The sequence below is a fragment of the Aulonocara sp. 'chitande type north' Nkhata Bay genome, linkage group LG11 (assembly GCF_057382095.1).
Source record: "Aulonocara sp. 'chitande type north' Nkhata Bay isolate Kocher_YH1m ecotype deep benthic linkage group LG11, A_spYH_male_GT1.1, whole genome shotgun sequence".
NCBI lineage: Eukaryota > Metazoa > Chordata > Actinopteri > Cichliformes > Cichlidae > Aulonocara > Aulonocara sp. 'chitande type north' Nkhata Bay.
In genome coordinates this window covers 4375800-4397058 of record NC_141354.1, presented here as the reverse complement: position 1 = coordinate 4397058, position 21259 = coordinate 4375800, and the positions used below count along the sequence as shown (strand labels likewise).

The 21259-nt window shown below is 44.3% G+C and overlaps 1 protein-coding gene across 1 annotated transcript; it reads right to left on the bottom strand.

Annotated features, from left to right (window-relative positions):
- Window positions 1-4575: 4575 nt before the first annotated feature.
- On the bottom strand, window positions 4576-21006 carry wdr26a (WD repeat domain 26a). Its single transcript, XM_086310266.1, has 14 exons — window positions 20341-21006; window positions 19287-19386; window positions 19098-19154; window positions 17635-17771; window positions 17252-17349; window positions 15613-15769; window positions 15232-15370; window positions 14977-15117; window positions 12844-12963; window positions 10349-10494; window positions 8344-8422; window positions 8119-8248; window positions 7735-7929; window positions 4576-6815 (listed from the first exon to the last, which is right to left on the bottom strand). The coding sequence occupies exons 1-14, from the start codon at window positions 20637-20639 to the stop codon at window positions 6793-6795; spliced, it is 1821 nt and encodes a 606-aa protein (XP_086166392.1). The 5' UTR covers window positions 20640-21006; the 3' UTR covers window positions 4576-6792.
- Window positions 21007-21259: the final 253 nt, after the last annotated feature.

Genomic DNA, 21259 nt, shown 5'->3' with positions numbered 1-21259 from the left:
GCCCTCTGTGTATTTGAGTTTGACACCCCTGCTGTAGAGGATGAGCTCACACGTGTTTGCCGCCTCCCTGATCTCCTATTTTTCTGTATGTTTGTCACACTTAAACGTTTCGGATCATCGAACAAATGTAAATATTGGACAAAGATAATGCAAGTGAACGCAAAATGCAGTTTCTGAATTAAGGTGTTTATTATTAATGGGAACAAAAATCCAAGCCAAGAATAGCTTAAACAAATTGAAATGAAGACTTTGGAGTGGCCTGATCCAAAGGTGCTGTGGCGTGACCTTCAAAGAGGCGGTTCATGCTTAAAAACCCTCCATTGTGGCTAAATTACAACAATTCTCCAAAGTAGGCCCAAAGTCCTCCACAGCGCTTTAAAGACTCATTGGAGTGATCACAAACGCTGGATTGCAGTTGTTGCTGCTGAGGGCGCCCAAGCAGTTAGTAGGTTTAAGGAGCAGTCACTTTTCACGTAGGACATGTAGGTTTGCACCTTATTAGGGCCCGAGCACTGAGAGTGCGAAGGCCCTATTGTATCTGCTCCGTTTCTTATTATTATTCACCCCAAACAAGGGCCTTTTTGAGGGCCTAAACATGCTCAAAAACTCATGAAATTTTGCAGACATGCCAGGTCTGGTGAAAAATTTTGTATTTTAATGGTTTTACTTATGAGCACTGGGAAATGGCTCTAGAGCGCCACCTATGCCTTGTTAAATGCAGCCCTACGACCACATGGTTTGAGCTACATGTATGAAATTTGGCACACGTGTATCATTCCAAGACTAACAAAAAAGTCTGTGGGCCCATTGACGCAAACCCAACAGGAAGTCCGCCATTTGGAAGAGAAGGTGACATTTTGGCTCTAATTTTGCCATTTCCATGCCTCGAACTTTAACGAACTCCTCCTTGGGATTTGGTCCTATAACCTTCAAATTTGGACAGTGTCAACTACACACCTGGGCCATGTTAAATTGCGGAGCTTTTGAGTTTTCACAATACCATGAGGCCGTGGCGCCATGGCGAATTTCGATGACTCGCCATGAAAATCTTATTGCCTCTCATTTTGTCATACATGTTCCGATCTGGACCAAAGAGCACACATATGATAAGGCTCCACCCCTGAACATATTTCAACTGCCATATTTGACACCAAGGACAGCGCCACCTAGTGGGAACAGGAAATGTCATGTTTTACACTTTGGGGTACAGTATAGTGATGGGTGACATCTGCAGCCTCAAATTTCTCCAGGAAAGCCTTAAGGAGTTGGTCTTGGGTTACAGTGAAAACTGTGAGTTTTCGCGAAAGGGTGTGACCCCAGCAGCATGGCGAACTTTGATGTCACGCCATGAAGAAACAAATTAGTATAACTCAATGAAATCCAGTCTGATCAGTACCAGACTTTACAGGCATGATGTCAGACCCGCCCTGAACAGATTGATGTGCCCATTGTCGGAAATACGGACAGCGCCACCTAGTGGCAACAGGAAATGTCATGGCTTTAATTTTGTTGTACTGATTTTCACAGGTTGATCGTGGCCACCTCAAAAGCGGTGAATATCACCATCAGTCCCTCGTGATGCTTCAGTGCAAAAATTGTGACTTTACACTGAACGGCGCACCCTGGTGGCAACGCTGTTCAACATGAAAGATGAAGTGGCTTTTGAGGGGCTTGGAAAGTTTATAGAGGCTTGAAATTTGGCGCACACCTCCAAATGGATGAAGGCATTGTTGTTATGTAACCATTTTCCTTGAATAGCGCAAAATGGCTCCACAGCGCCCCCTACAATATTTCAAAACATCAGCCCCTGCTCTGTGTTTCATCTATGAGTCTGACACTTGGTAAGCTTATAGGAGATATCAAGATGTACAAAAAAGTCTCTTGGAGCAATATCCCAAATCCAACAGGAAGTCAGCCATTTTAAAATTAATGTGTAATTTTGATGACATTTTCCCCCCTTTTCAGGCCTCATACTTTGACGAACTCCTCCAAGGGATTTCATCATATTGAACCATTCTTCAGTGTGTAGAATCTAAAGACCTTTGTGATGTTAAATTGCGAAGCTTTTTCCGTTCAGGGAAACAGGGTGGTCATGGCGGCACGTAGAGTTTCAATCACTCGCAAAAAGCAGTAATCTGCTGTCACTAAAAAACACAATGTCCAAACTCTCCCAAAGGTCGCAGGTGTGATGAGACTCGAGCTCGGAAATGTTTGTTATGCTATTTGTCAATAATGGTTAGAGCGCCACCTAGTGGCATGACTATAATCCTGGTTGAATAAGATGAAATGTTAGCTGGTGATTAAAAGCATGAAATCCATCAATGTGACATCACATCGGACGTGCCGGTTTGAGGTGTTGGCAGTGGCTCGACGTGCCGGGGGTGCGAGGGCCCTCATAACGCTGCTTGCAGCTTTAATTTTGTGTTTACTCTTGTTATCTTTGTCTAATATAAAAAATGTTTTCTTGAAACATTTTAGTGTGACAAACATAAAAAATAAACAACAGGAAATCAGGACAGGTGAAAACTTTTTCACACTACTGCATGTCACTCATGGGATATATATCATTAGAAGGATGATTCAGCCTAAATCAATTACTTGTTTTCCCCAGTAAACTTCTAAACCAATCGAGTGCTATATTTCAAAATGGATGAAATCCAGATTATTAGCCAGCCGGTGGCTGAACTAAAAGAAGAAATCTGTGGAAGTCTCCCACAGGCCCGTGGGGCGGGGCATCGAGGTGAGGGAACAACCCAGACCTGTTTGTCTTGTCCCTGTACTGGCTGTCTGCTGTTGTGACACAGTGTGCAGTTGAGACTTGTGACTCTAGTCTACTCTCTGTGCTGCTCTGGACTCCGTGGTGCTCCAGAGTGATGGTGTGGTGGGCCCCACACCCCTTGTGGTGGAGTGTGGTGCCTGCTGAGCTAGTTGCTTCCTGGCTCTCTTTCCAGGGTTAGTTCTCTACCTCCCTCATATAACATATCACGCATGCAGAGTCTTGATGGAGAGGTGCGGTGGCGTAGGTCACTGTGGGCAGGGCTATTATATTTGCCTTGCTGGCATATCACCTGGTGGGCGGGGCTGCTGCAGTGGCCCCTTTTATCCCTTCGCTGCTATCTGACCTTCAATTTTATCAGCAACAACAACAATCACAGCAGATGGCTCCGCCCCTCCCTGAGTCTGGTTCTGCTGGAGGTTTCTTCCTGTTAAAAGGGAGTTTTTCCTTCCCACTGTCACCAAAGTGCTTGTTCATAGGGGGTCATATGATTGTTGGGTTGTTCTCTGTATCTGTTATAGTAGGGTCGACCTTACAATATAAAGCACCTTCAGGTGACTGTTGTTGTGATCTGGCGCTGTGTAAATAAAATGAATTAAACTTAGAGGTCAAAGGTCCTTTGACGAGTGTATGGCTGCGGGCAGCAAGGATCTTTAAAAAATAAAAATATATTCGCCACTGAAAAGAGTTTTAAGAAGTGACTTAAAAATGCTCGTTGAAGATGTTTGTCTCTGTCTCCTCTGAGCTGCGTCCTCAGCACGTCAGCTGTTCGGAGCGGCTGGGAGTGTAAATGTAGGAGCTCGGAGACGATTTGAAGACTGAAAAACAGAGAATAATAAAATGAAGGGACCCAGTGCAGTGAGGCTAAAACAGAAGATGTAAAACAGGCTAACAAAAAGTATTTTCTCAGGTAGGTGGGACCGCTGTGCCATGAATGCCTGCACAGTGCCAAACCACATATGGATATTGTGCTCCACTGTATTGAAGGCAAAACCAATAAAACTGTAATCAAAATAAATGTGGATTCATAGTGTACTTTTTTCCCTTCTACTTTCAACTGCTCCCTTTAGGAGCCACCTTCATCCCACCCACCTGCATCCTCTTGTCCTTCAGTACATCTGTGAACTTCCTCTGTGGTCTGGCTCTTTTGCTCCTGCCTGGTAGCTAAGGATGCACGTTTTCTGCTCTTTCATTTAAGTGAGCTATTTTTAAGTCACTCCACGTATGGCCCATACCCCAGAAAGCACAGGGTACGTACGATGTAAGAAGTGCAAGTATTGTTTGTTTGAAAATTGTGCAGTACTTGAAATCACTGACAGCAGAGTTTGTTTCTTTTCCTGACCTGAGCTGGTCACACCATGTTGGTGTGATCACAAAAGCAACAAGACAGCAGCTCTTCTTTCTGCGGCGCCTGAGAAGATTCGGCATGAACCCCAGAAGACTTACCAACTTCTACAGATGCACCATTGCAAGTATTCTGACTGGCTGGTACGGCGGCTGTAACGCTGCAAAGCTCTGCAGAGGGTGGTGAGATCAGCACAGCGCATCACCGGGACTGTTCTCTGCAGACAGCGCTGCACGAGGCTGTTTGATCCCAGCCACAGCCTCTTCACACTCCTGCTGTGGCGGTTCAGGAGCATCCAGACACAGAGACAGTTTCTACCCACAAACCATCAGGAACAGCTGACATTCTGCACCTTTACAGGTAAATGACAATAACACTTGAAACTTCATCGATCGCTCGTTTCCTAATTACAAACTCTGTGAACAACGATGCAAAGGAGGCTGCACGTAAAACCTTTTTTTAAAACCCCGAATGCTTTATTTAAAATCTGGACACATAATTCTAGAACTAGACTGAATAGTACAATCACTTTTTGCAATAACACATTAAAACTGAATTCCAGGCAAAAACTGCCTGCAAGCAAACACAGTTACTACTTTGGCTTCTTGACTGAAGAAGAGAAGCCTGAAATGATCACAGAAGCAGAAACTCAAACACCACGTGTGGGCTGTGGGAGAGATGCTGTTGTGCACTGTGTGTGTCTGTGTGTGCGATGGAGGAGCGAAGCTGCTGATGGATACAGACAACAGGGTTCCCACCGTCTTCCAGCTGTTGCTCACAACTGGAAAGAATCTGAATAGACTTACAGAGAGTATAAAAGCTGTTTGGATAAAAACTGATCTGCATTATTCAAATTTCAGTTGTTTGTTCATTTCAGCCAGAAGCACCGAAACCCCGAAACACAAATATCAGAATAACACAACTGTGTACCACACATGGAGGAAGACGGCTCTTTGACCCAAGACAGGAAACATTTGGAAACTCAGATTAAGTCACACGCTCTGTCATTTTGTTCGCTTCCTACTGATGTGTCGAACATTAAGGATAATGTTTTCTTTTTTATCTTAAGAAAATGTCATTTACAAAATGACGTGGATCCCAAATCTTTTTGGAGTAATAAAGATTCCTTTAAGCTGCAGAGATGCAGCGGCTTCGCGTGAGATTCCAGAGTAGACGATGAACTGAATTAATAACAAAGAGATGTTCTGTTTTTATGTGTCTGTCTTTACTGGTCGCACTGAGTAATCCCACAAACACTGGAGGGAGGAGGTGACCCTCGAGCTGCTTCGAATCAAACCGACGTCATTGTCACAGGAGCCTTTACAAAAACCCTCTGAGTCATCAGTCCACCATGATAAATGGACTGACTCTTATATAGTGCTTTATACACATTCATCATACTTCAAGTGCTTTCTATCTAAATGCATCAGAGGAGAGAAGTCTGGGTTTAGTATCCCGCCCAAGGATGTTTGGCTTGCAGACTGGGGGAGCCAGGGTTCGAACCATCGAGCCGGCTCTACCTCCTGACCTACAGCCACTCGTAAATGAAGGAAGTCAGGAAAGTTGTTTTCTACTACAAACATTCTCTCAATGGACCAAAACAAACTGAGATGCACAACCCAGATCTCACTAACAGTTCAAGGAAACGAGCCTGCGGGTGGTCACGGCAATCAGTGTGTTCAAAAACGACGTGCCAGCAGTTTTAGTTTAGTCAGCCTGGGTTTGTTAGACGATTGTGTTATTATTATTGACACACTGTTCATGGAGAGGTTCACTGACAGCCTCATGTAAACACATCTGTCAGAAATCAGACTGTCTCTATGCTACACCTCCACTCAGAACCAACAGCATCGATAAAGATGACAAACGATGAAACAGATAGCAGACACACACAGACACACAACATGACTGTTGTTTGTACAGAGGAAGGAAACAGGCTGAAACACAATCAAAGAGCAAAGAGTGAAAACATGAATTAAAGGAAACTCCACACTTGAACAGAGGAAACAACATCCCATAATCCACGTATGATGACACAGCTGTACACATCAGCTGCTGTACGCCCTCACAAACAGCAAAGCACTTGACACACTTGAACACTGCGAGTGTAAAACACGAGTTATGCAGATTCCTATGCAACATGCTCCTGGGACACGATTCTGTCTCTGGGTTTAAGCAGGAAAGCACAACGGAGCCAAGCCATGAAACTCCACATTTAAAAGTAAGGAACAAAACCAAAAACAGACTATAGCAGTTAAAAGATTCTCTTCGAGTGGGTCTCACTTCCACCAACCATCGCTCCGGCTAGAGTCTCAGAAAAGGTTCAGCGACGGGTCAGAGTTTCTTCATGTGAGAAGCTCAGAGACGAAGCCTCCACCGGGCGCCTAGCACTACTCAGTGAACTACTCAGGAATAAATAATGGACTTTATAATAAAGCAGGAGGCTGGTGGTCCTGTGTGGTTCTAGGGAACGGGTCCACATTGGAGGAGAAGGTGGGTCAGATGTCCTGGAGCCCGGCCTCGAGTTCGACAGCTCGTGTTGTGACGTCCAGGCGCGCCCCACTACAGGCCACGCCTTCAAGATGCAGCTGTCCAATTAAAAAACGTCCCCACTTTATGCATTCAAGTGTCTACAGAGTCTCAATGCTTTCAGGGTGTTAGCGGCAAATCATCAGCTGTCCATGCTGCAACACTCTGCAGGATAAGAAACACACGTTACTCATCATCATCATCATCATCATCGTCGTCGTCGTCAGTGATTACAGGCTGCTGGGCGTCACTTTGACCAAGCTTGACCAACAGCTCCTCACAGCGCCTGAGAATGTTAGTTACTGGTCATGTATGTGAGCTAGATAAAGGGCTAAACTGGTACAGATTAAAGTCCTGTACAAGTGCTTTCATTAGGCAAGAAGACTAGAAACACATATTAATGTAATTATATTACATTATGTTCTGAGTATTAACCCATATTAGTCTAATAGGCTCTGGCCTTTCTGAGTACCATCGCACAGGCCTTTAAACCAACCCAGATTAGCAAGAGCCACGATCGAGAGGGCAGCTGGTAACAGGTATGACTGATAAGGTCCGACCTGCAAGGTCACTCAGGTATCAGCGCGAGCAGGAAGACACCTGGGCGAGTGCCCTCACCCAGATCGGCTCACTCCAGAACCGCCTGCATCATCTACATCTGCTGACTCTGAGCTGCTGTGTGGAGCACAGCTCACTGCCTCACTAATGATAAATAAAGCCAGAGTTTCCACACCAAGATGCAGTTCCTGTAAGCCCCATGTTCTCCTTGAGAGAGGAGAAAGAAATCTTTGTTCAAAATTCTTATTTAAATATTTTGATTTTTTTTTTTTGCTTTAATCTCAAATGTGACAAATGTACCTGACCACAGACATTAAAGAATACAAATGAATAAAAGTACAACACTGATGCTCAAACTTGGCCTTTGATTGGAACTGATCTGATCTGACTTTCAGCTGTGGGCCAATCACTGATTTTCCACAGAAGGACAGTTTATCAACTTTATTTTACCAGAATTTAATTTCTTTCTTTTCTGGTGGAGACTGAACTTTACCTTTAGCCTTTCAAAATCGTTTCACTTTCATACCATTCAGTCCCTCTGCATCCTGGACATCCAGGAAGGGCGCAGGTCCCCAGATTCGGATGGTTCCATCGTCTGAGGCGCTGGCCAGCAGACCGGGCACCACGGGGTTCCAGCTCACACAGTTGACTGTGCGTGTGTGACCGGTCAGCTCTGCGATGGGCAGCTCACTGCGCCGGTGCCAGATGTAAACTTTGTGGTCTGACAAGAGAGAGACGAGCTCGTCAGCAGTTTGTTGGATCACACTAATGACCAGCACAAAACCTTCTTTTAGCATCAAGAACAACGTTTGGGTTCAATATTTGTATGAATGTCTCTTTACAGAGCAACATTTGTGGAGGACACTTTTTGCTTTCTTCTTCCTTAGAACTAAACATGCTTTGGTCTTACCTTCACTACCACTGGCAATGAAGTCTTCATTGTGCCCCCCGAAGCAGGAATGGATGGTGTAAAAACCCTGGGTGACACCTTGGTACTTCCTCACCAGCACCCGGTCCTGCAGGTCCCAAAGGTGCACTCCCTGCAAATAAGAGGCACATTTCAACAATCAAGACAAAGCTGATGTGAAGCAGCTGATGAAAGAAACAAAATGTCAGGAAGTAATCAGGAGCTCACCTGAGTAGCAACATTGAGCAGAGCTAACCTTCCATTTTTGGAAACAGTGAAAGACATAATGGGATGGTCCTCCTGCACTCTGGAAGGACAACATACACAAACATGTTTATTTTAGAAATGAGGCTTCTGACTGCTCCTCCCTAATTCACTGATCACCACAGGAGACGGCTCAGCATGTGGCAGCGTTTTTACGGCCCATCCTGATGCTAATTTGTGACACCTTCCAGTCTTCAACCAGAAGTTAATAAGTCCAACTTTCACATGTTAGGTGAACATGTTCAATACTGATGACCACAAATTTTATTACAGAGATAATGATTTAAAGGTGCTACACTACAGTGGTTGGAAATGTCCAGTTTGTGCATGTAAATGGAGAGTCCTCTTCACACACTGAGGTTAATTATGGAGTTCCACAGGGTTCAGTGCTAGGACCAATTCTGTTTACATTATACATGCTTCCCTTAGGCAGCATCATTAGAAGACATAGCATACATTTACACTGCTATGCAGATGACACCCAGCTCTATCTGTCCATGAAGCCAGATAACACACACCAATGAGTTAAACTGCAGGAATGTCTTAAAGACATAAAGACCTGGATGGCCGCTAACTTTCTGCTTCTTAATTCAGATCAAACTGAGGTTATTGTACTCGGCCCTGAAAAGCTTAGAAATATGGTATCTAATCAGATTCTTACTCTGGATGGCATTACCTTGGCCTCCAGTAACACTGTGAGGAACCTTTGAGTCATTTTTGACCAGGACATGTCCTTCAATGCACATATTAAACAAATATGTAAGACTGCGTTCTTCCATTTGTGCAACATCTCTAAAGTTAGAAATATCCTGTCTCAGAGTGACGCTGAAAAACTAGTTCATGCATTTATTACTTCCAGGCTGGACGACTGTAATTCATTATTATCAGGAAGTCCTAAAAACTCCCTGAAAAGCCTTCAGCTGATCCAAAATGCTGCAGCAAGAGTCCTGACAGGGACTAGAAAGAGAGAGCAGATTTCTCCTGTTTTGGCTTCCTGTTAAATCCAGAATTCAAAATCCTGCTCCTCACATACAAGGTCTTAAATAATCAGGCCCCATCTTATCTTAATGACCTTGTAGTACCATATCACCCTATTAGAGCACTTCGCTCTCGCTCTGCAGGCCTACTTGTTGTTCCTAGAGTATTTAAAAGTAGAATGGGAGGCAGAGCCTTCAGTTTTCAGGCCCCTCTTCTGTGGAACCAGCTTCCAGTTTGGATTCAGGAGACAGACACTATCTCTACTTTCAAGATTAGGCTTCAAACTTTCCTTTTTGCTAAAGCATATAGTTAGGGCTGGACCAGGTGACCCTGAATCCTCCCTTAGTTATGCTGCAATAGACATAGGCTGCCGGGGATTCCTAAGATGGACTCAGTATTTCTTCTTATTTATTAAGATTATTTAAGGTTAACATTGTCTAATACTTAAAGTAGTTTGATGAACTGACACATCTAAGTGTGACAGTGTAACAAGTGTAACAAAGTAGTGAATAACTCCAAGTTTGATCATATTTGGTTGCTTGGCAAAATATTTCCACATTTCTTTCAAATTAATCAGGTGTGGAGTGACCGAGTCCTTCTTAGGAGGACCTGGTACTGGTAAGAAACGTATCAGCTGACACACCTACTGATGGACGCACAGATATAAGGCCAAACATGACCTTTGTTGGCTGAGTTCATCACGAGACGTTATTGACATTCATTAAGACACTTGCAGTGAATATCTGTGGCTGTTAAATCTCATCTCATACAGGACATTCTGCTCTTGCTCGTTTGTGAACTGATCCAATAGATCGATGTATTCCAGACTGTAGACAGCAAACATCTCTACAACCAGTGTTTTGGGACTGAAGTGTTCAGTAGTTTCTCAGATCCTTAAAACAGTTGCAGAGACGTCTCCAGAAAGACAGAACAGATACATTTACTATTAAAGTAATGACTAATTAGTACTTCAGTTACTCTGATGACGTACATGTTTCTGTCTGTCAGGTCCTCAAAATTGTATCCTCGGATGCGTTGGTGGGTGTCAGATGCGAGGACTGTGCGGCCGTCACTGAGACACCACAGGCACTGCACCCGAACTCCCTCCCAGGAGTCCAGGAGGTTTCCATCCAAGTCCTGGGAGTTCACCAGAAACAAAGCAAAAGCAGGAGGACGTCAGCCTGGAAATGATTGTTATCAGTCCAGAAACACTCACCGGACAGTTTTATGTGGGACCAGGTGCAACCTTCTTTTCACTTTAACACTGAATTAATTTTGAGCATCACAGATTCAGCAAAATGCTAAAAAATATTTCTGAGGTTTTGCACTAAATATTTAGCAATGAGCTGAGACACAAGCGCTCACCCAGATTCGTTGGATGTTTTTAATTTGTGGTCCCTTTTCAATAATAATAAAAACTAGAATGTGCAGCTCCTGGAGGGTTTGCAGTGGGATGGATGCTACCTGTGGACTGTAGCAATGTGGAGAAAAGTATAACTGCAGACAGACAGGTGCAGTTTCTTTACACTGAAACGATTCTGTCATCACGCTGAGAAACTGTGAGGACAGTAAATCACAACAACATGACAACCACTGATGATGATGTGAGACGTGGTCGCAGGACGGTGCTGAATAACAGACAGTTCAGACTTCAGGATTCGATTTAGTCTCTAGATTTCTTTAAACTCTTAGTTTGTGCAAAAGTCTTGAGTCATCAGGTCTATGTTTGTACAAGAGGCCAGACTGTCACATACTGTCCTTCTTAAAGTGCTCTCCAGCTGTACGAGGCTGTTTTAAACATTAGGACATTAGATGACTATAAAAAATGGTTCAGGCTACTACATGAATTCAATAAATGTAAAGCTGTCCTGTTTGACATGCAGTTTGTTTTTGTTGTTGTTCTTGAAACCTTCAATAAGAGGAGAGTCTGAGCTCTCACAGTGACAACGATAACGAGACGGATGTTTTCATGAACGCAGCAGACGTATACAAACTAAACAGACATGCTCTGACTCGTCGGCATATTTTTAAGTTACACTTTATTCTAATGATGTCTTGTGAAGTCTTGTTCTCAGCTCACTACATATGATCTGTGCGTATCAGGACAATGATGTCAGTGATGTCTCACTGCAAAAAACATGTGTGGTTTGTAACATACATCATTTATATAAAAACTGGCCACACCATTAAAACACCAGATTTTCCAAGAATTCATAGTTTACATTATGTCTAGTGTTTGTAAGGCTCCGCCCTCTGTAGCTGTACGTGTGTTGCTGCAATAGACGTAGGCTGCCGGGGATTCCCATGATGCATTGAGTTTTTCCTTTCCAGTCACCTTTCTCACTCACTATGTATTAACAGACCTCTCTGCATTGAATCATATCTGTTATTAACCTCTGTCTCTCTTCCACAGCATGTCTTTATCCTGTCTTCCTTCTCTCACCCCAACCAATCACAGCAGATGGCCCCGCCCCTCCCTGAACCTGGTTCTGCTGGAGGTTTCTTCCTGTTAAAAGGGAGTTTTTCCTTCCCACTGTCGCCAAAGTGCTTGCTCATAGGGGGTCATATGATTGTTGGCTTTTTCTCTGTATCTATTATTGTGGGGTCGACCTTACAATATAAAGCACCTTGAGGCGACTTGTTGTGATTTGGCGCTGTGTAAATAAAGTTGAATTGGACTGAAACTGAATTGTGTTAATAAGCTTGTGTTGGAACAGACTTCCAACTGACATCAGTCTCTTTACTTTAACCTCCTGAGACCTGAACTCTTCCACGGCAGCATTTTTAATTTCTCTTTGATATTCGGGCTGATTGGGACCTGATGAATGTAAAAACAAAGAATTAACAGATTTTTTTACCTTATTTTTGTTTCTAAGAAAAATCAGAGCCACAAATGAGGATATTTGTTTAAACTTTCAATAGGACAGTAGCAGGATAATGTCCTCGTAAGTGGATATCAGGCCCTTGTAGAGCACAATTGAGTATTTTGGTCTAAATAACCCAACATGTGATGTCCACATATGTGGACGCCAGGTCCGAGGAGGTTAAAGGTCAAAGTTTGGTTAAAGGGAAATCAGAGCTGTCTTCCTTTTAATTAATGTTGTTGTTGTTTGTTTGTTTGTTGTCTTTTTAAAGTTATCATCTATTACTTGTAGTTGTATTTATGATGTATTTTGGATGAAAATGTATGTTTTATTCTAAAACGTCTGATGTGTGATTGTAGCCCAACAAGGGACAGTGGTTGAAAATTAGCAACAGCTATAAGCGTTGCATCAGCTTCATGTTTTCCACCATGTTAAACTGCAGCGTCCCTTCTAAGGAAAGAAAGGCTCCGTGTGATGTGCATTCAGAGAAGCTTCCTGTCTTGGTTTTTCCACATGTTTGAATCAGTCTGGCTGTTCTCCTGCGACATGGAGACAATGTTTCCTGCCTGTAAGGCTGTGTTGGAGCCTGTGGACACAGTGCCCATGCAGCGAGGATACTCACACACTGGTAGAACTGGCCCCTCTGGCCGCCGGTGACAAAGCGTTTGCCATCTGGGTTCCAGGCCACGCTGGTTAGGCTATCCTCGTGGGACTGACTCATCTTTGTTCGCAACTCCCCCGTCTGTACAGTAGAGCCCAGAGCACACAGAACAGATCAGACACCAAACATACTAAACACACAGAGATCAGTTTTCTCTGATTGGTCTATGAAAAGGTCACATTGAAAAGGAACGTCTGCAGGTCCAGTTTCACACGAACAAAGCAGCTGGTGTGGAGCAGGACTCGTTTCAGGACGCACTGATAATCAGTTAACAACCCAGCCAACTCTCACTCGCTCTCTAGCTCTTCGGTGCATAAACGCATCTCTCATGTCAGCCAGGTTTCTTGTAGGCAGCGACTCTAACAAATCCACTGTGCACAGTCAGCTTGGAGCACTGTTCACAAGTGCAGGCAATTTATTGATGTTGAGACTCTCATCATCTTTAACCCTTTAGAGCAGAAATATTCCAGGTAGCTCGGTAAACTGGCAACAGCTGCGCTCAGATGGACTGCACGAGGAAACCGTTTTACAGCGAGAGCGTGATCTCTGAACATAAAAACCCAGAAGGACTCAGGGTTTCTTCAGCTTCAGATACAACATCATTAACAGATTTAAAGAGCTGAGCTCATGTTCCCTGCACTGGTTGCTGCGCAGCACTTTTATGGGAGGTCAAACTATCGAAAAGCTGGACTCATTATTCAGCAGGTTGCTTCATCAATTATGTCACGATGCGATGACGATGCTCAAACCCAATCTTCATCTTCGTGTCCACACTGCTGCATGCAAGCTTTGATCTGATCAGCTGCACTCATCGTACTGCTGCTACATGAACACAGACTGTGCACACGCTGAACACAGTTGGAACGTCGCTATTCAGCGCTCACCTGAATTGTCAGATGTACAAATATTTCCAAGTATGAGATTTGTACTCGAGTCACAATGATGGGGGGCCTCGGACCGGTCCGTGAGTCGTTTGGTACCGGGGCGCGAGAGCTGAGGCTCAGCTGTGAAATGTCTGGTTTTCAGGGTTTTTATTTTGTTATCGTTTTTATCGTTTACTCGGTTTTCCTGGGTCTTTTCACGTGTGTTATGAATAAATCTTCTTTTTTTCGGTACCGGCACTAGTTTTATTTTGTTGTATTTATCCGCGACACCTTAACGGCCGGTCCGTGAAAATATTGTCGGGCATAAACCGGTCGGTGGCGCAACAAAGGTTGGAGACCGCTGTACTAAGCCATAAAGACGTTGGCACTCACAGTGTCCTGGACAAACTTTCATTAACCCTTGTCCAGGAGAAGATGGGGAACACATGAACGCAGTATGATTTCTTTACAAATAATAAAGGTAAGGTGTATATTTTGTTTCCCAGCTAATACAGTCTTATTGAACATGATGCTATAAGCTTGGCACACCTATGTTTGGTAGTCTCAGCCTGTCTTCTTTGCAGAACCTCAAACTTCATCAGGTTAATGGCGAGCGTCAGTGCACGGCCATTTTCAGATCTCTCTCCAGAGATGTTCAGTCTGGCGTCTTAGGGTCACTGTCCCGGTCCGAGGTCCAGAGCTTATTATCAAGGACGTCTCTGCACACCGGTGCACTGATCTTTGCCTCTCCCCTGACCAGTCGAGTCTCACAGAAAGTGTCCCCACAGCGTGACAGTGCTACTGCCATGCTTCACTGCAGGGGGATTGGCCGGGTGAGCAACACTTGGTTTCCCTCAGACGTGACTCATTCAGCTCAAAGAGTTCAGTCTGTGTTTCATCAGACCAAAGAATTTTGTTTCTCGTGGTCTGAGAGTCCTTCAGGTGACTTTTAGCAAACTCCAGATTTACAGGGGAGTGGTTTCCATCTGGCCACTCTACCACAGAGACCCAGCTGGTTAATGCTTTGAGCCATTCATGCTCCCCCTTGGCCACTTATCCACCTTAGGATCAGGGGGAGAATGGAGCCTACCACTGCTGAGCATGTTTGGAACGCTGGAGGAATCGCAGAGTAAACCCACACGGTGAAAACAGACCGACCAAAGAAAGGCCCTCGCCATCCTCCTGGACATGCTCATCTCCTTGCTATATGGACAGTACTTCCTTTCCGTACCTGCACATTCCACAGCCACAGCTCGGAGCAGTCGTCAGGGCCGCAGGCTATCAGATAAGCATCATCAGGGCTCCATGCCAGGTAGGAAACACCATAAGCATGACCTTCAAGAGTCTTCATCAACTTCAGCTGCTGGATGTCCTGTGACCCAACACACAAACATCCATGTTCCAGTTACTACAGCCGTTGTAATAACTCACTGACTGATTGTTGCTATTCTGAAGTGTAACTCTTGATAAGCAAATGACTGGTTACCATGTCGACTTGCCACACAATGACTGTGGTGTCTTTGGAGCCAGTTGCCAGTTTTGTGCCATCGTTGGAGAACTTGCAGAACCAGACTTCATTGCAGTGTTCTGTGAGAATCTGCTGTGTGTAGCAGGGGAACTGTTTCCTTTACACACACACACACACACACACACACACACACACACACACACACACACACACACACACACACACAGGTTTGCCCAACATGCCTCAGACTTGTGCATAAAGGAAACATACAGATGACATTCTTATCGTCTAGATTACCGACTGTTCACTAAACTAAATGTTTCCTCCTGCAGGGCAGCAGAAAGAAGCACAATCAGTTGATGTGGAGCTCAGTATTTAACAGCGTGTGTGTTTACTGACCGGCTGCAGGAGTGGTCCAGCAGCAGAGACACAGAGTCCAGACCACTGTCCAGTTTGGTGTTGTGGTAGAGGCAGCGCTCCCTCTGGAGCTCCACAGCCTGCTTCAAGAGAGTCTGCAGACGACGGGGAGGCAGCATCACTGACGGAGGCAGGTAAGCTGTACACACACACACACACACACACACACACACAGAATTAATTTAGAGCATAGATCATCTTCAATGCCCTGTACCAACACAGAGCAGAGCAGCTATCTGAACGCTACCCCAACAGAGGTCGATTATCTTGTTAATAATTTCACCTCCTCACTACGTACGACTCTGGATACTGTAGCTCCAGTGAAAACTAAGGTCTCTAATCAGAAGTACCTGACTCCGTGGTATAATTCTCAAACACGTAGCCTAAAGCAGATGACTCGTAATCTGGAGAGGAAATGGCGTGTCACAAATTTAGAGGATCATCATTTAGCCTGGAGAAATAGTTTGCTGCTTTATAAGAAAGCCCTCCACAAAGCCAGAACATCTTACTATTCATCACTGATTGAAGAAAATAAGAACAACCCCAGGTTTCTCTTCAGCTCTGTAGCCAGGCTGACAAACAGTCAGAGCTCTGTTGAGCCAACCATCCCTTTAACGTTAACTAGTAATGACTTCATGAACTTCTTCACAAATAAAGTTTTTATCATTAGAGAAAAAATTACCAGTAATCATCCCACAGATGTAATATTATCTACAGCTACTCTTAGTACCATTGATGTTAAGTTAGACTCTTTTTCTCCAATTGATCTTTCTGAGTTAACTTCAATAATTACTTCCTCCAAAACCATCAACGTGTCTTTTAGACCCCATTCCTACAAAACTGCTCAAAGAAGTCCTGCCATTAATTAATTCTTCGATCTTAAATATGATCAACCTATCTCTAATGATCGGCTATGTACCACAGGCCTTCAAGCTGGCTGTAGTTAAACCTTTACTCAAAAAGCATCTCTAGACCCAGCAGTCTTAGCTAATTATAGGCCAATCTCCAACCTTCCTTTATATCAAACATCCTTGAAAGAGTAGTTGTCAAACAGCTAACAGATCATCTGCAGAGGAATGGTTTATTTGAAGAGTTTCAGTCAGGTTTCAGAGCTCATCACAGCACAGAAACAGCTTTAGTGAAGGTTACAAATGATCTTCTTATGGCCTCTGACAGTGGACTCATCTCTGTGCTTGTCCTGCTAGACCTCAGTGCAGCGTTCGTGCAGAGTTTCCTTCCCACTGTCACCAAAGTGCTGCTCATAGGGTCATGTGACTGTAGGGTCTACCTTACAATATAAAGCACCTTGTTGTGCATCTTTAATGTAAGATCAGCCAAATTTATGTCAGGTGGGTTTTTTGGTGATTTTCAAAGCACTTGTGATCACACCTGCATACAAAGATCGTTATTACTCATTTGAAATTTTATATCCAGAATATGTTGCTATTTGGGAAAAAAGGCTCCTTCCAGGGACGAATAATAACTGGTCAGGAAATAGATGCTAATGTCAACTGGGAACCAGTAAGAGAATTTCAGAGTGGGTACTGCGTATAGGAGTTACTCCTTTGCTTGTCAGCCAGTGTACACACTGACATGTGACCGTGTGAGTCACTGCACTCACTTTGGAGTTTGTCCAGCAGTTTGGTGCGCGATGCTGTGCCTTTGCCCTCCCACTCAGCTTTGGCTCGCAGGTCCTCTGCATGACTGCACATCAGGTACCTACAAACACAAAGCCAGCTACTATCAGAAACACCCACGTCAGCTTTTACAGGGAGCACATACGTAGATGGACGTTTTATTGTAAGGCTAATTCCTGTTTGAATTGTTCATGCATCTCAGCATCTTTACAGCTGCCAGTATCTCGAAATGTTTTCAAGGCATCGTGCTTTTAACAAACTACACATCTGTCATCCATCATTGTGACGCAAATACCCAGCACGCTATATTTCTCCATCATCATCATCTCAGAACCACACTCAGCTTCTTCGTGTGCTGTGAACTGACCCGCTCAGGATGTGGATGCGCTCCGTGTTATATTTGAGAGGGGTGAGTTCGGCTCTGAGGACCTGCAGGGCCTCCAGCACCTTCCCGTCCTCCAGATATTCCAGATATTTCTGCTGCAGGAGTAGGAACTTCATCCGCTGTCGGGGAGCAAAAACAAAAACAAGGATTTAAATTATCACCACGGATCAGCCGACATGTAACAACACGAATCTGTTGCTACTGAGCTTCACGTCTCACGTCTGGCTCTTTTAAAGGAACTTTAAACATCAAGATGAAAATGCAGTTACCAACCAGACTAACAATGGCTGTTCATGCTGCGTCCATCATGTCAGTGTGATACAGTCACTTTGATCTGGGCTGGACGAGTGAACGTCACTGTTCTGTTTAAAGTAGTTTAACTACACATTTAATCCGATTACAAAGAACAGAAGTGCGATTTCAAGGATCTCAGCTACACGATAAAGAAATGTAGTAACTGATCTGTCAGCACGACTCTGTGAGAAATAAATGTGTAAAACCTCACCTGCACCACTGCCCTGTGATCAGAAAACTAGCTTTGTGTTCATTCACAGACATGTTTTATTTATCTGTTTATTTATAGATTTTTCTTTTGGTATTGTTTACAGTCATGGTGTAAAAACAAACAGATATTTATAGTGCTGATAGTGTAATTTAGCTGTTCATCTGTTATTCAATCACTGTGGTGTAGAATGAGTGGACATGTGGGAGCTCTGAAAAACATGCAAACACAGTTTAGAGTCAAAAATGTGCAGCTTCTCCAAAGACGTCCAGCCGACCAGGCTAATGTCTGAGGCTCCTGGTCTCGGACATTAGGGTGCTGGCTAACTGTCACTACAGTGGCCATATTGTGAAGCAGTGTGTCAGGTTTGCTGTGATCTGTGCCTTTAAGAGTTTGGTGTACAGTAATGTTAATGGTCTTGTCCATTTGTAAACAGCACTGAAGCAGGGGTCATTGGTTTTTCTAGTTTCTCTTGTTTATTAAATTAAAAGGTTAAAGGTCACACTTGTTTTTCATTTGGTTTAGTTTGCACGTAGCGGTTAGTTAGCACTCCTTTGGAAGAACTTCTAAAATAAAAGTGCAGTAAACTGTCTTTCATCATTTCATCTCAAACTGCTCTGTGTAATCTCAGTGGATGCAGTAAACAAACCCCAAACAAACCAATGATCATTGCTGAAGTGCTTTGGGTAAGATTAGCGGTGCACCATTCGTCTGTCTGTAAGCAAACCTAGCTAGCCAAACTTGCAGGCAGCCATGTTTACTTTAGAACAGCATAGAAGGTGTGATGGTTGCAGTTCTGTTTATAAGTGTACCTGTACGATATGCCATCAATGTACAGTCTGAGCTCGAGGAAAGAGGCTTTATTCTAAGTCTGATTCTGGCTCAGTGTTCAGACTGCAGACTTCATGGTGAACTGATGTTGTCTGAGGTTTGGTCCACTCACCACTATAGCACTAGGAGAATGCATCAGTGCCTTCAGCTCATTCAGGTCACTCTCAGCCTGTATGAAAAGGAGAAATACAAACTCATTAACAGACCAGCAAAGAGCTCACACTCAAACCTTTACTACTACGGTGACTACTGTAACAGCCTCCTAAAGATTTAATATGCAGTTCGGAGAACTTGGTTGCACCTTGTCCCACTCTCCTTCAATGACGTGATTGCGAAACTTGGTGGCAGAGGGGTGTTCCAGTCTGCAGCCAGACTCCTGCATCAGGAGGTCCACCGTCTGGCTATGAACAGCGAAAAGAAACATCCACGTTATGACTACGGAGCATGGCGAAGCATCAGCACTCACCTGTGAGAATTATCAACACACTGACTGCAAAGTTGTGTCATGGGTGAAATAAAAAGCTGGACTATAATAAGATTAAGGTCCATCCTTCATATAAAAACGTAACAAGCATTAAAATGCAGAGATGTGTGTCACTTATCACAGAGTCCTTACTGTTACTACACGTAAACACAACGTGTAGCCAGCTATCAAAGACCCACTCTAACCCAGGAAAGTCCCCACGCATGACATCTGTGCAGGATTTTCAGATTTAAATTGCCTTGAGTTGTGCGATCACGTTGGACACAGTATGATGTCTTCCTATTCTGACAGCTCATGGTTGGAGATTTGCTTAAAACACCTCATATAATCAATCAACTGATCAAGCACACACATCCATACATATGCAATAATACTAAGTGCAATAATCCTTTCTGTCATCGTTGGATTTTTACTCAGTTGTATATAGTATTTGTATTTGTATTCTATTTTTATCTTATTGTATATTTATTTTATTTTATTCTACTGTATATAGTATTTTATTTTATTCTATTCTGTACAGTTGTGTACTGTATTTATTCTTATTGTATTCTAATTTTTGCCTCATAACTTTTGCACTGTCCACTTCCTGCTGTGACAAAACAAATTTCCCACGTGTGGGACTAATAAAGGTTATCTTATCTTATAAGATTTGCAGCGTATGGTGATACACAGGTCCGGATACCGTGGGTCGGATACAGTTTATTAGCGTGTATGTGACACTTTGCCCTGAGCGGGCCTACTCCTCTATCGCTCTGCACCTGCAGATAAACGCGTGAGGAAGGCTGCATCCTCAGCATCTTCACGGTGACCTGCCATCACCGCGGCTGGCTATGCTGATAACAACACTAGCTACCTGAGCTGGCTCACTTACTTGAGACCTAAATCGTTCAGATGTTGTCCTATGAGCCTGATGACATCCTCCTCGGACTGAGACAGGCGCTTCTTCTTCTTGACACCCGACCCGCCATCCGCCGCGCTGCTGCTGTTGTTGTTGTTGGAGGCGGGCTGGGCTGCCACTCCGTTGTTGTTGCTGACAGCGTTGCCATTGTTGGTTACCGAGATAAGTCCGTTGGAGTGAGCGGCCACGGTGGAGGACGACTCGCCATTCTGAGTACCGTTTCGACAGGAGAGCTCGGAATCCCGGTCCTGTCCTCCACCGTTAGCCTCCATGTTGCCACGGTTTATAACGGCGATATGGTGCGTGTACGAACAGCTGACAGGTCCACGGGGATAAGCAAACCTCTGGTGCGGTTAACGTCGGGCCCACTGACCCAGATGCAGCCGCAAATTGCAAAGCTCCCCCTGCGCCCGAGTCTGTGTTCGGCGGCGTCAGCGTGAACGACAGCCGGAGTTCAGCTCGGAGGACAAAGAGACAAACGGCAGAGTTAATTCGAAAGCTGCATTTTGAGCATTTCGACGGTATTCGGTGCTGTCAGCGCCGTTAAAGCTGCGCTCAGGCTGCGGAGTAGCGCTTGTTATTGTTGCTCTCGGACAGCTGCAGCCCTGATATGGCCATACGCGGTGACGTCAGCGGAAATTCCTTCACGTCCTTCTTGTTTGCTGTGCGTCACCGTTAGGCGTCGCTGTTTCCCCGCCTGGGCGCGACCTTCACATCTCCCAGCATTCGTTTTAAGGGTGACGTGATCATTTGGGCTCTACTGACACGCGTGGATCACTGAAGAGAACACATTGCACATAAAGTCAGACACAGTTGTGCATCATTTAATTAGTCTTTTTTAAATCTATGACAAACTTCCACATTCACACTCGCAGCTGTGCAGTATCATAAC

Excerpts from the sequence above, each read along its gene's own strand:
- wdr26a (XM_086310266.1), bottom strand. The coding sequence starts at position 20,639 with ATGGAGGCTAACGGTGGAGGACAGGACCGGGATTCCGAGCTCTCCTGT. Across the intron at positions 19,155-19,286 it reads TTGAAGGAGAGTGGGACAAG|GCTGAGAGTGACCTGAATGA; the intron begins GTGCAACCAAGT and ends CTTTTCATACAG. Across the intron at positions 10,495-12,843 it reads GGGGCCAGTTCTACCAGTGT|GACTTGGATGGAAACCTCCT; the intron begins GTGAGTATCCTC and ends GTGAACTCCCAG.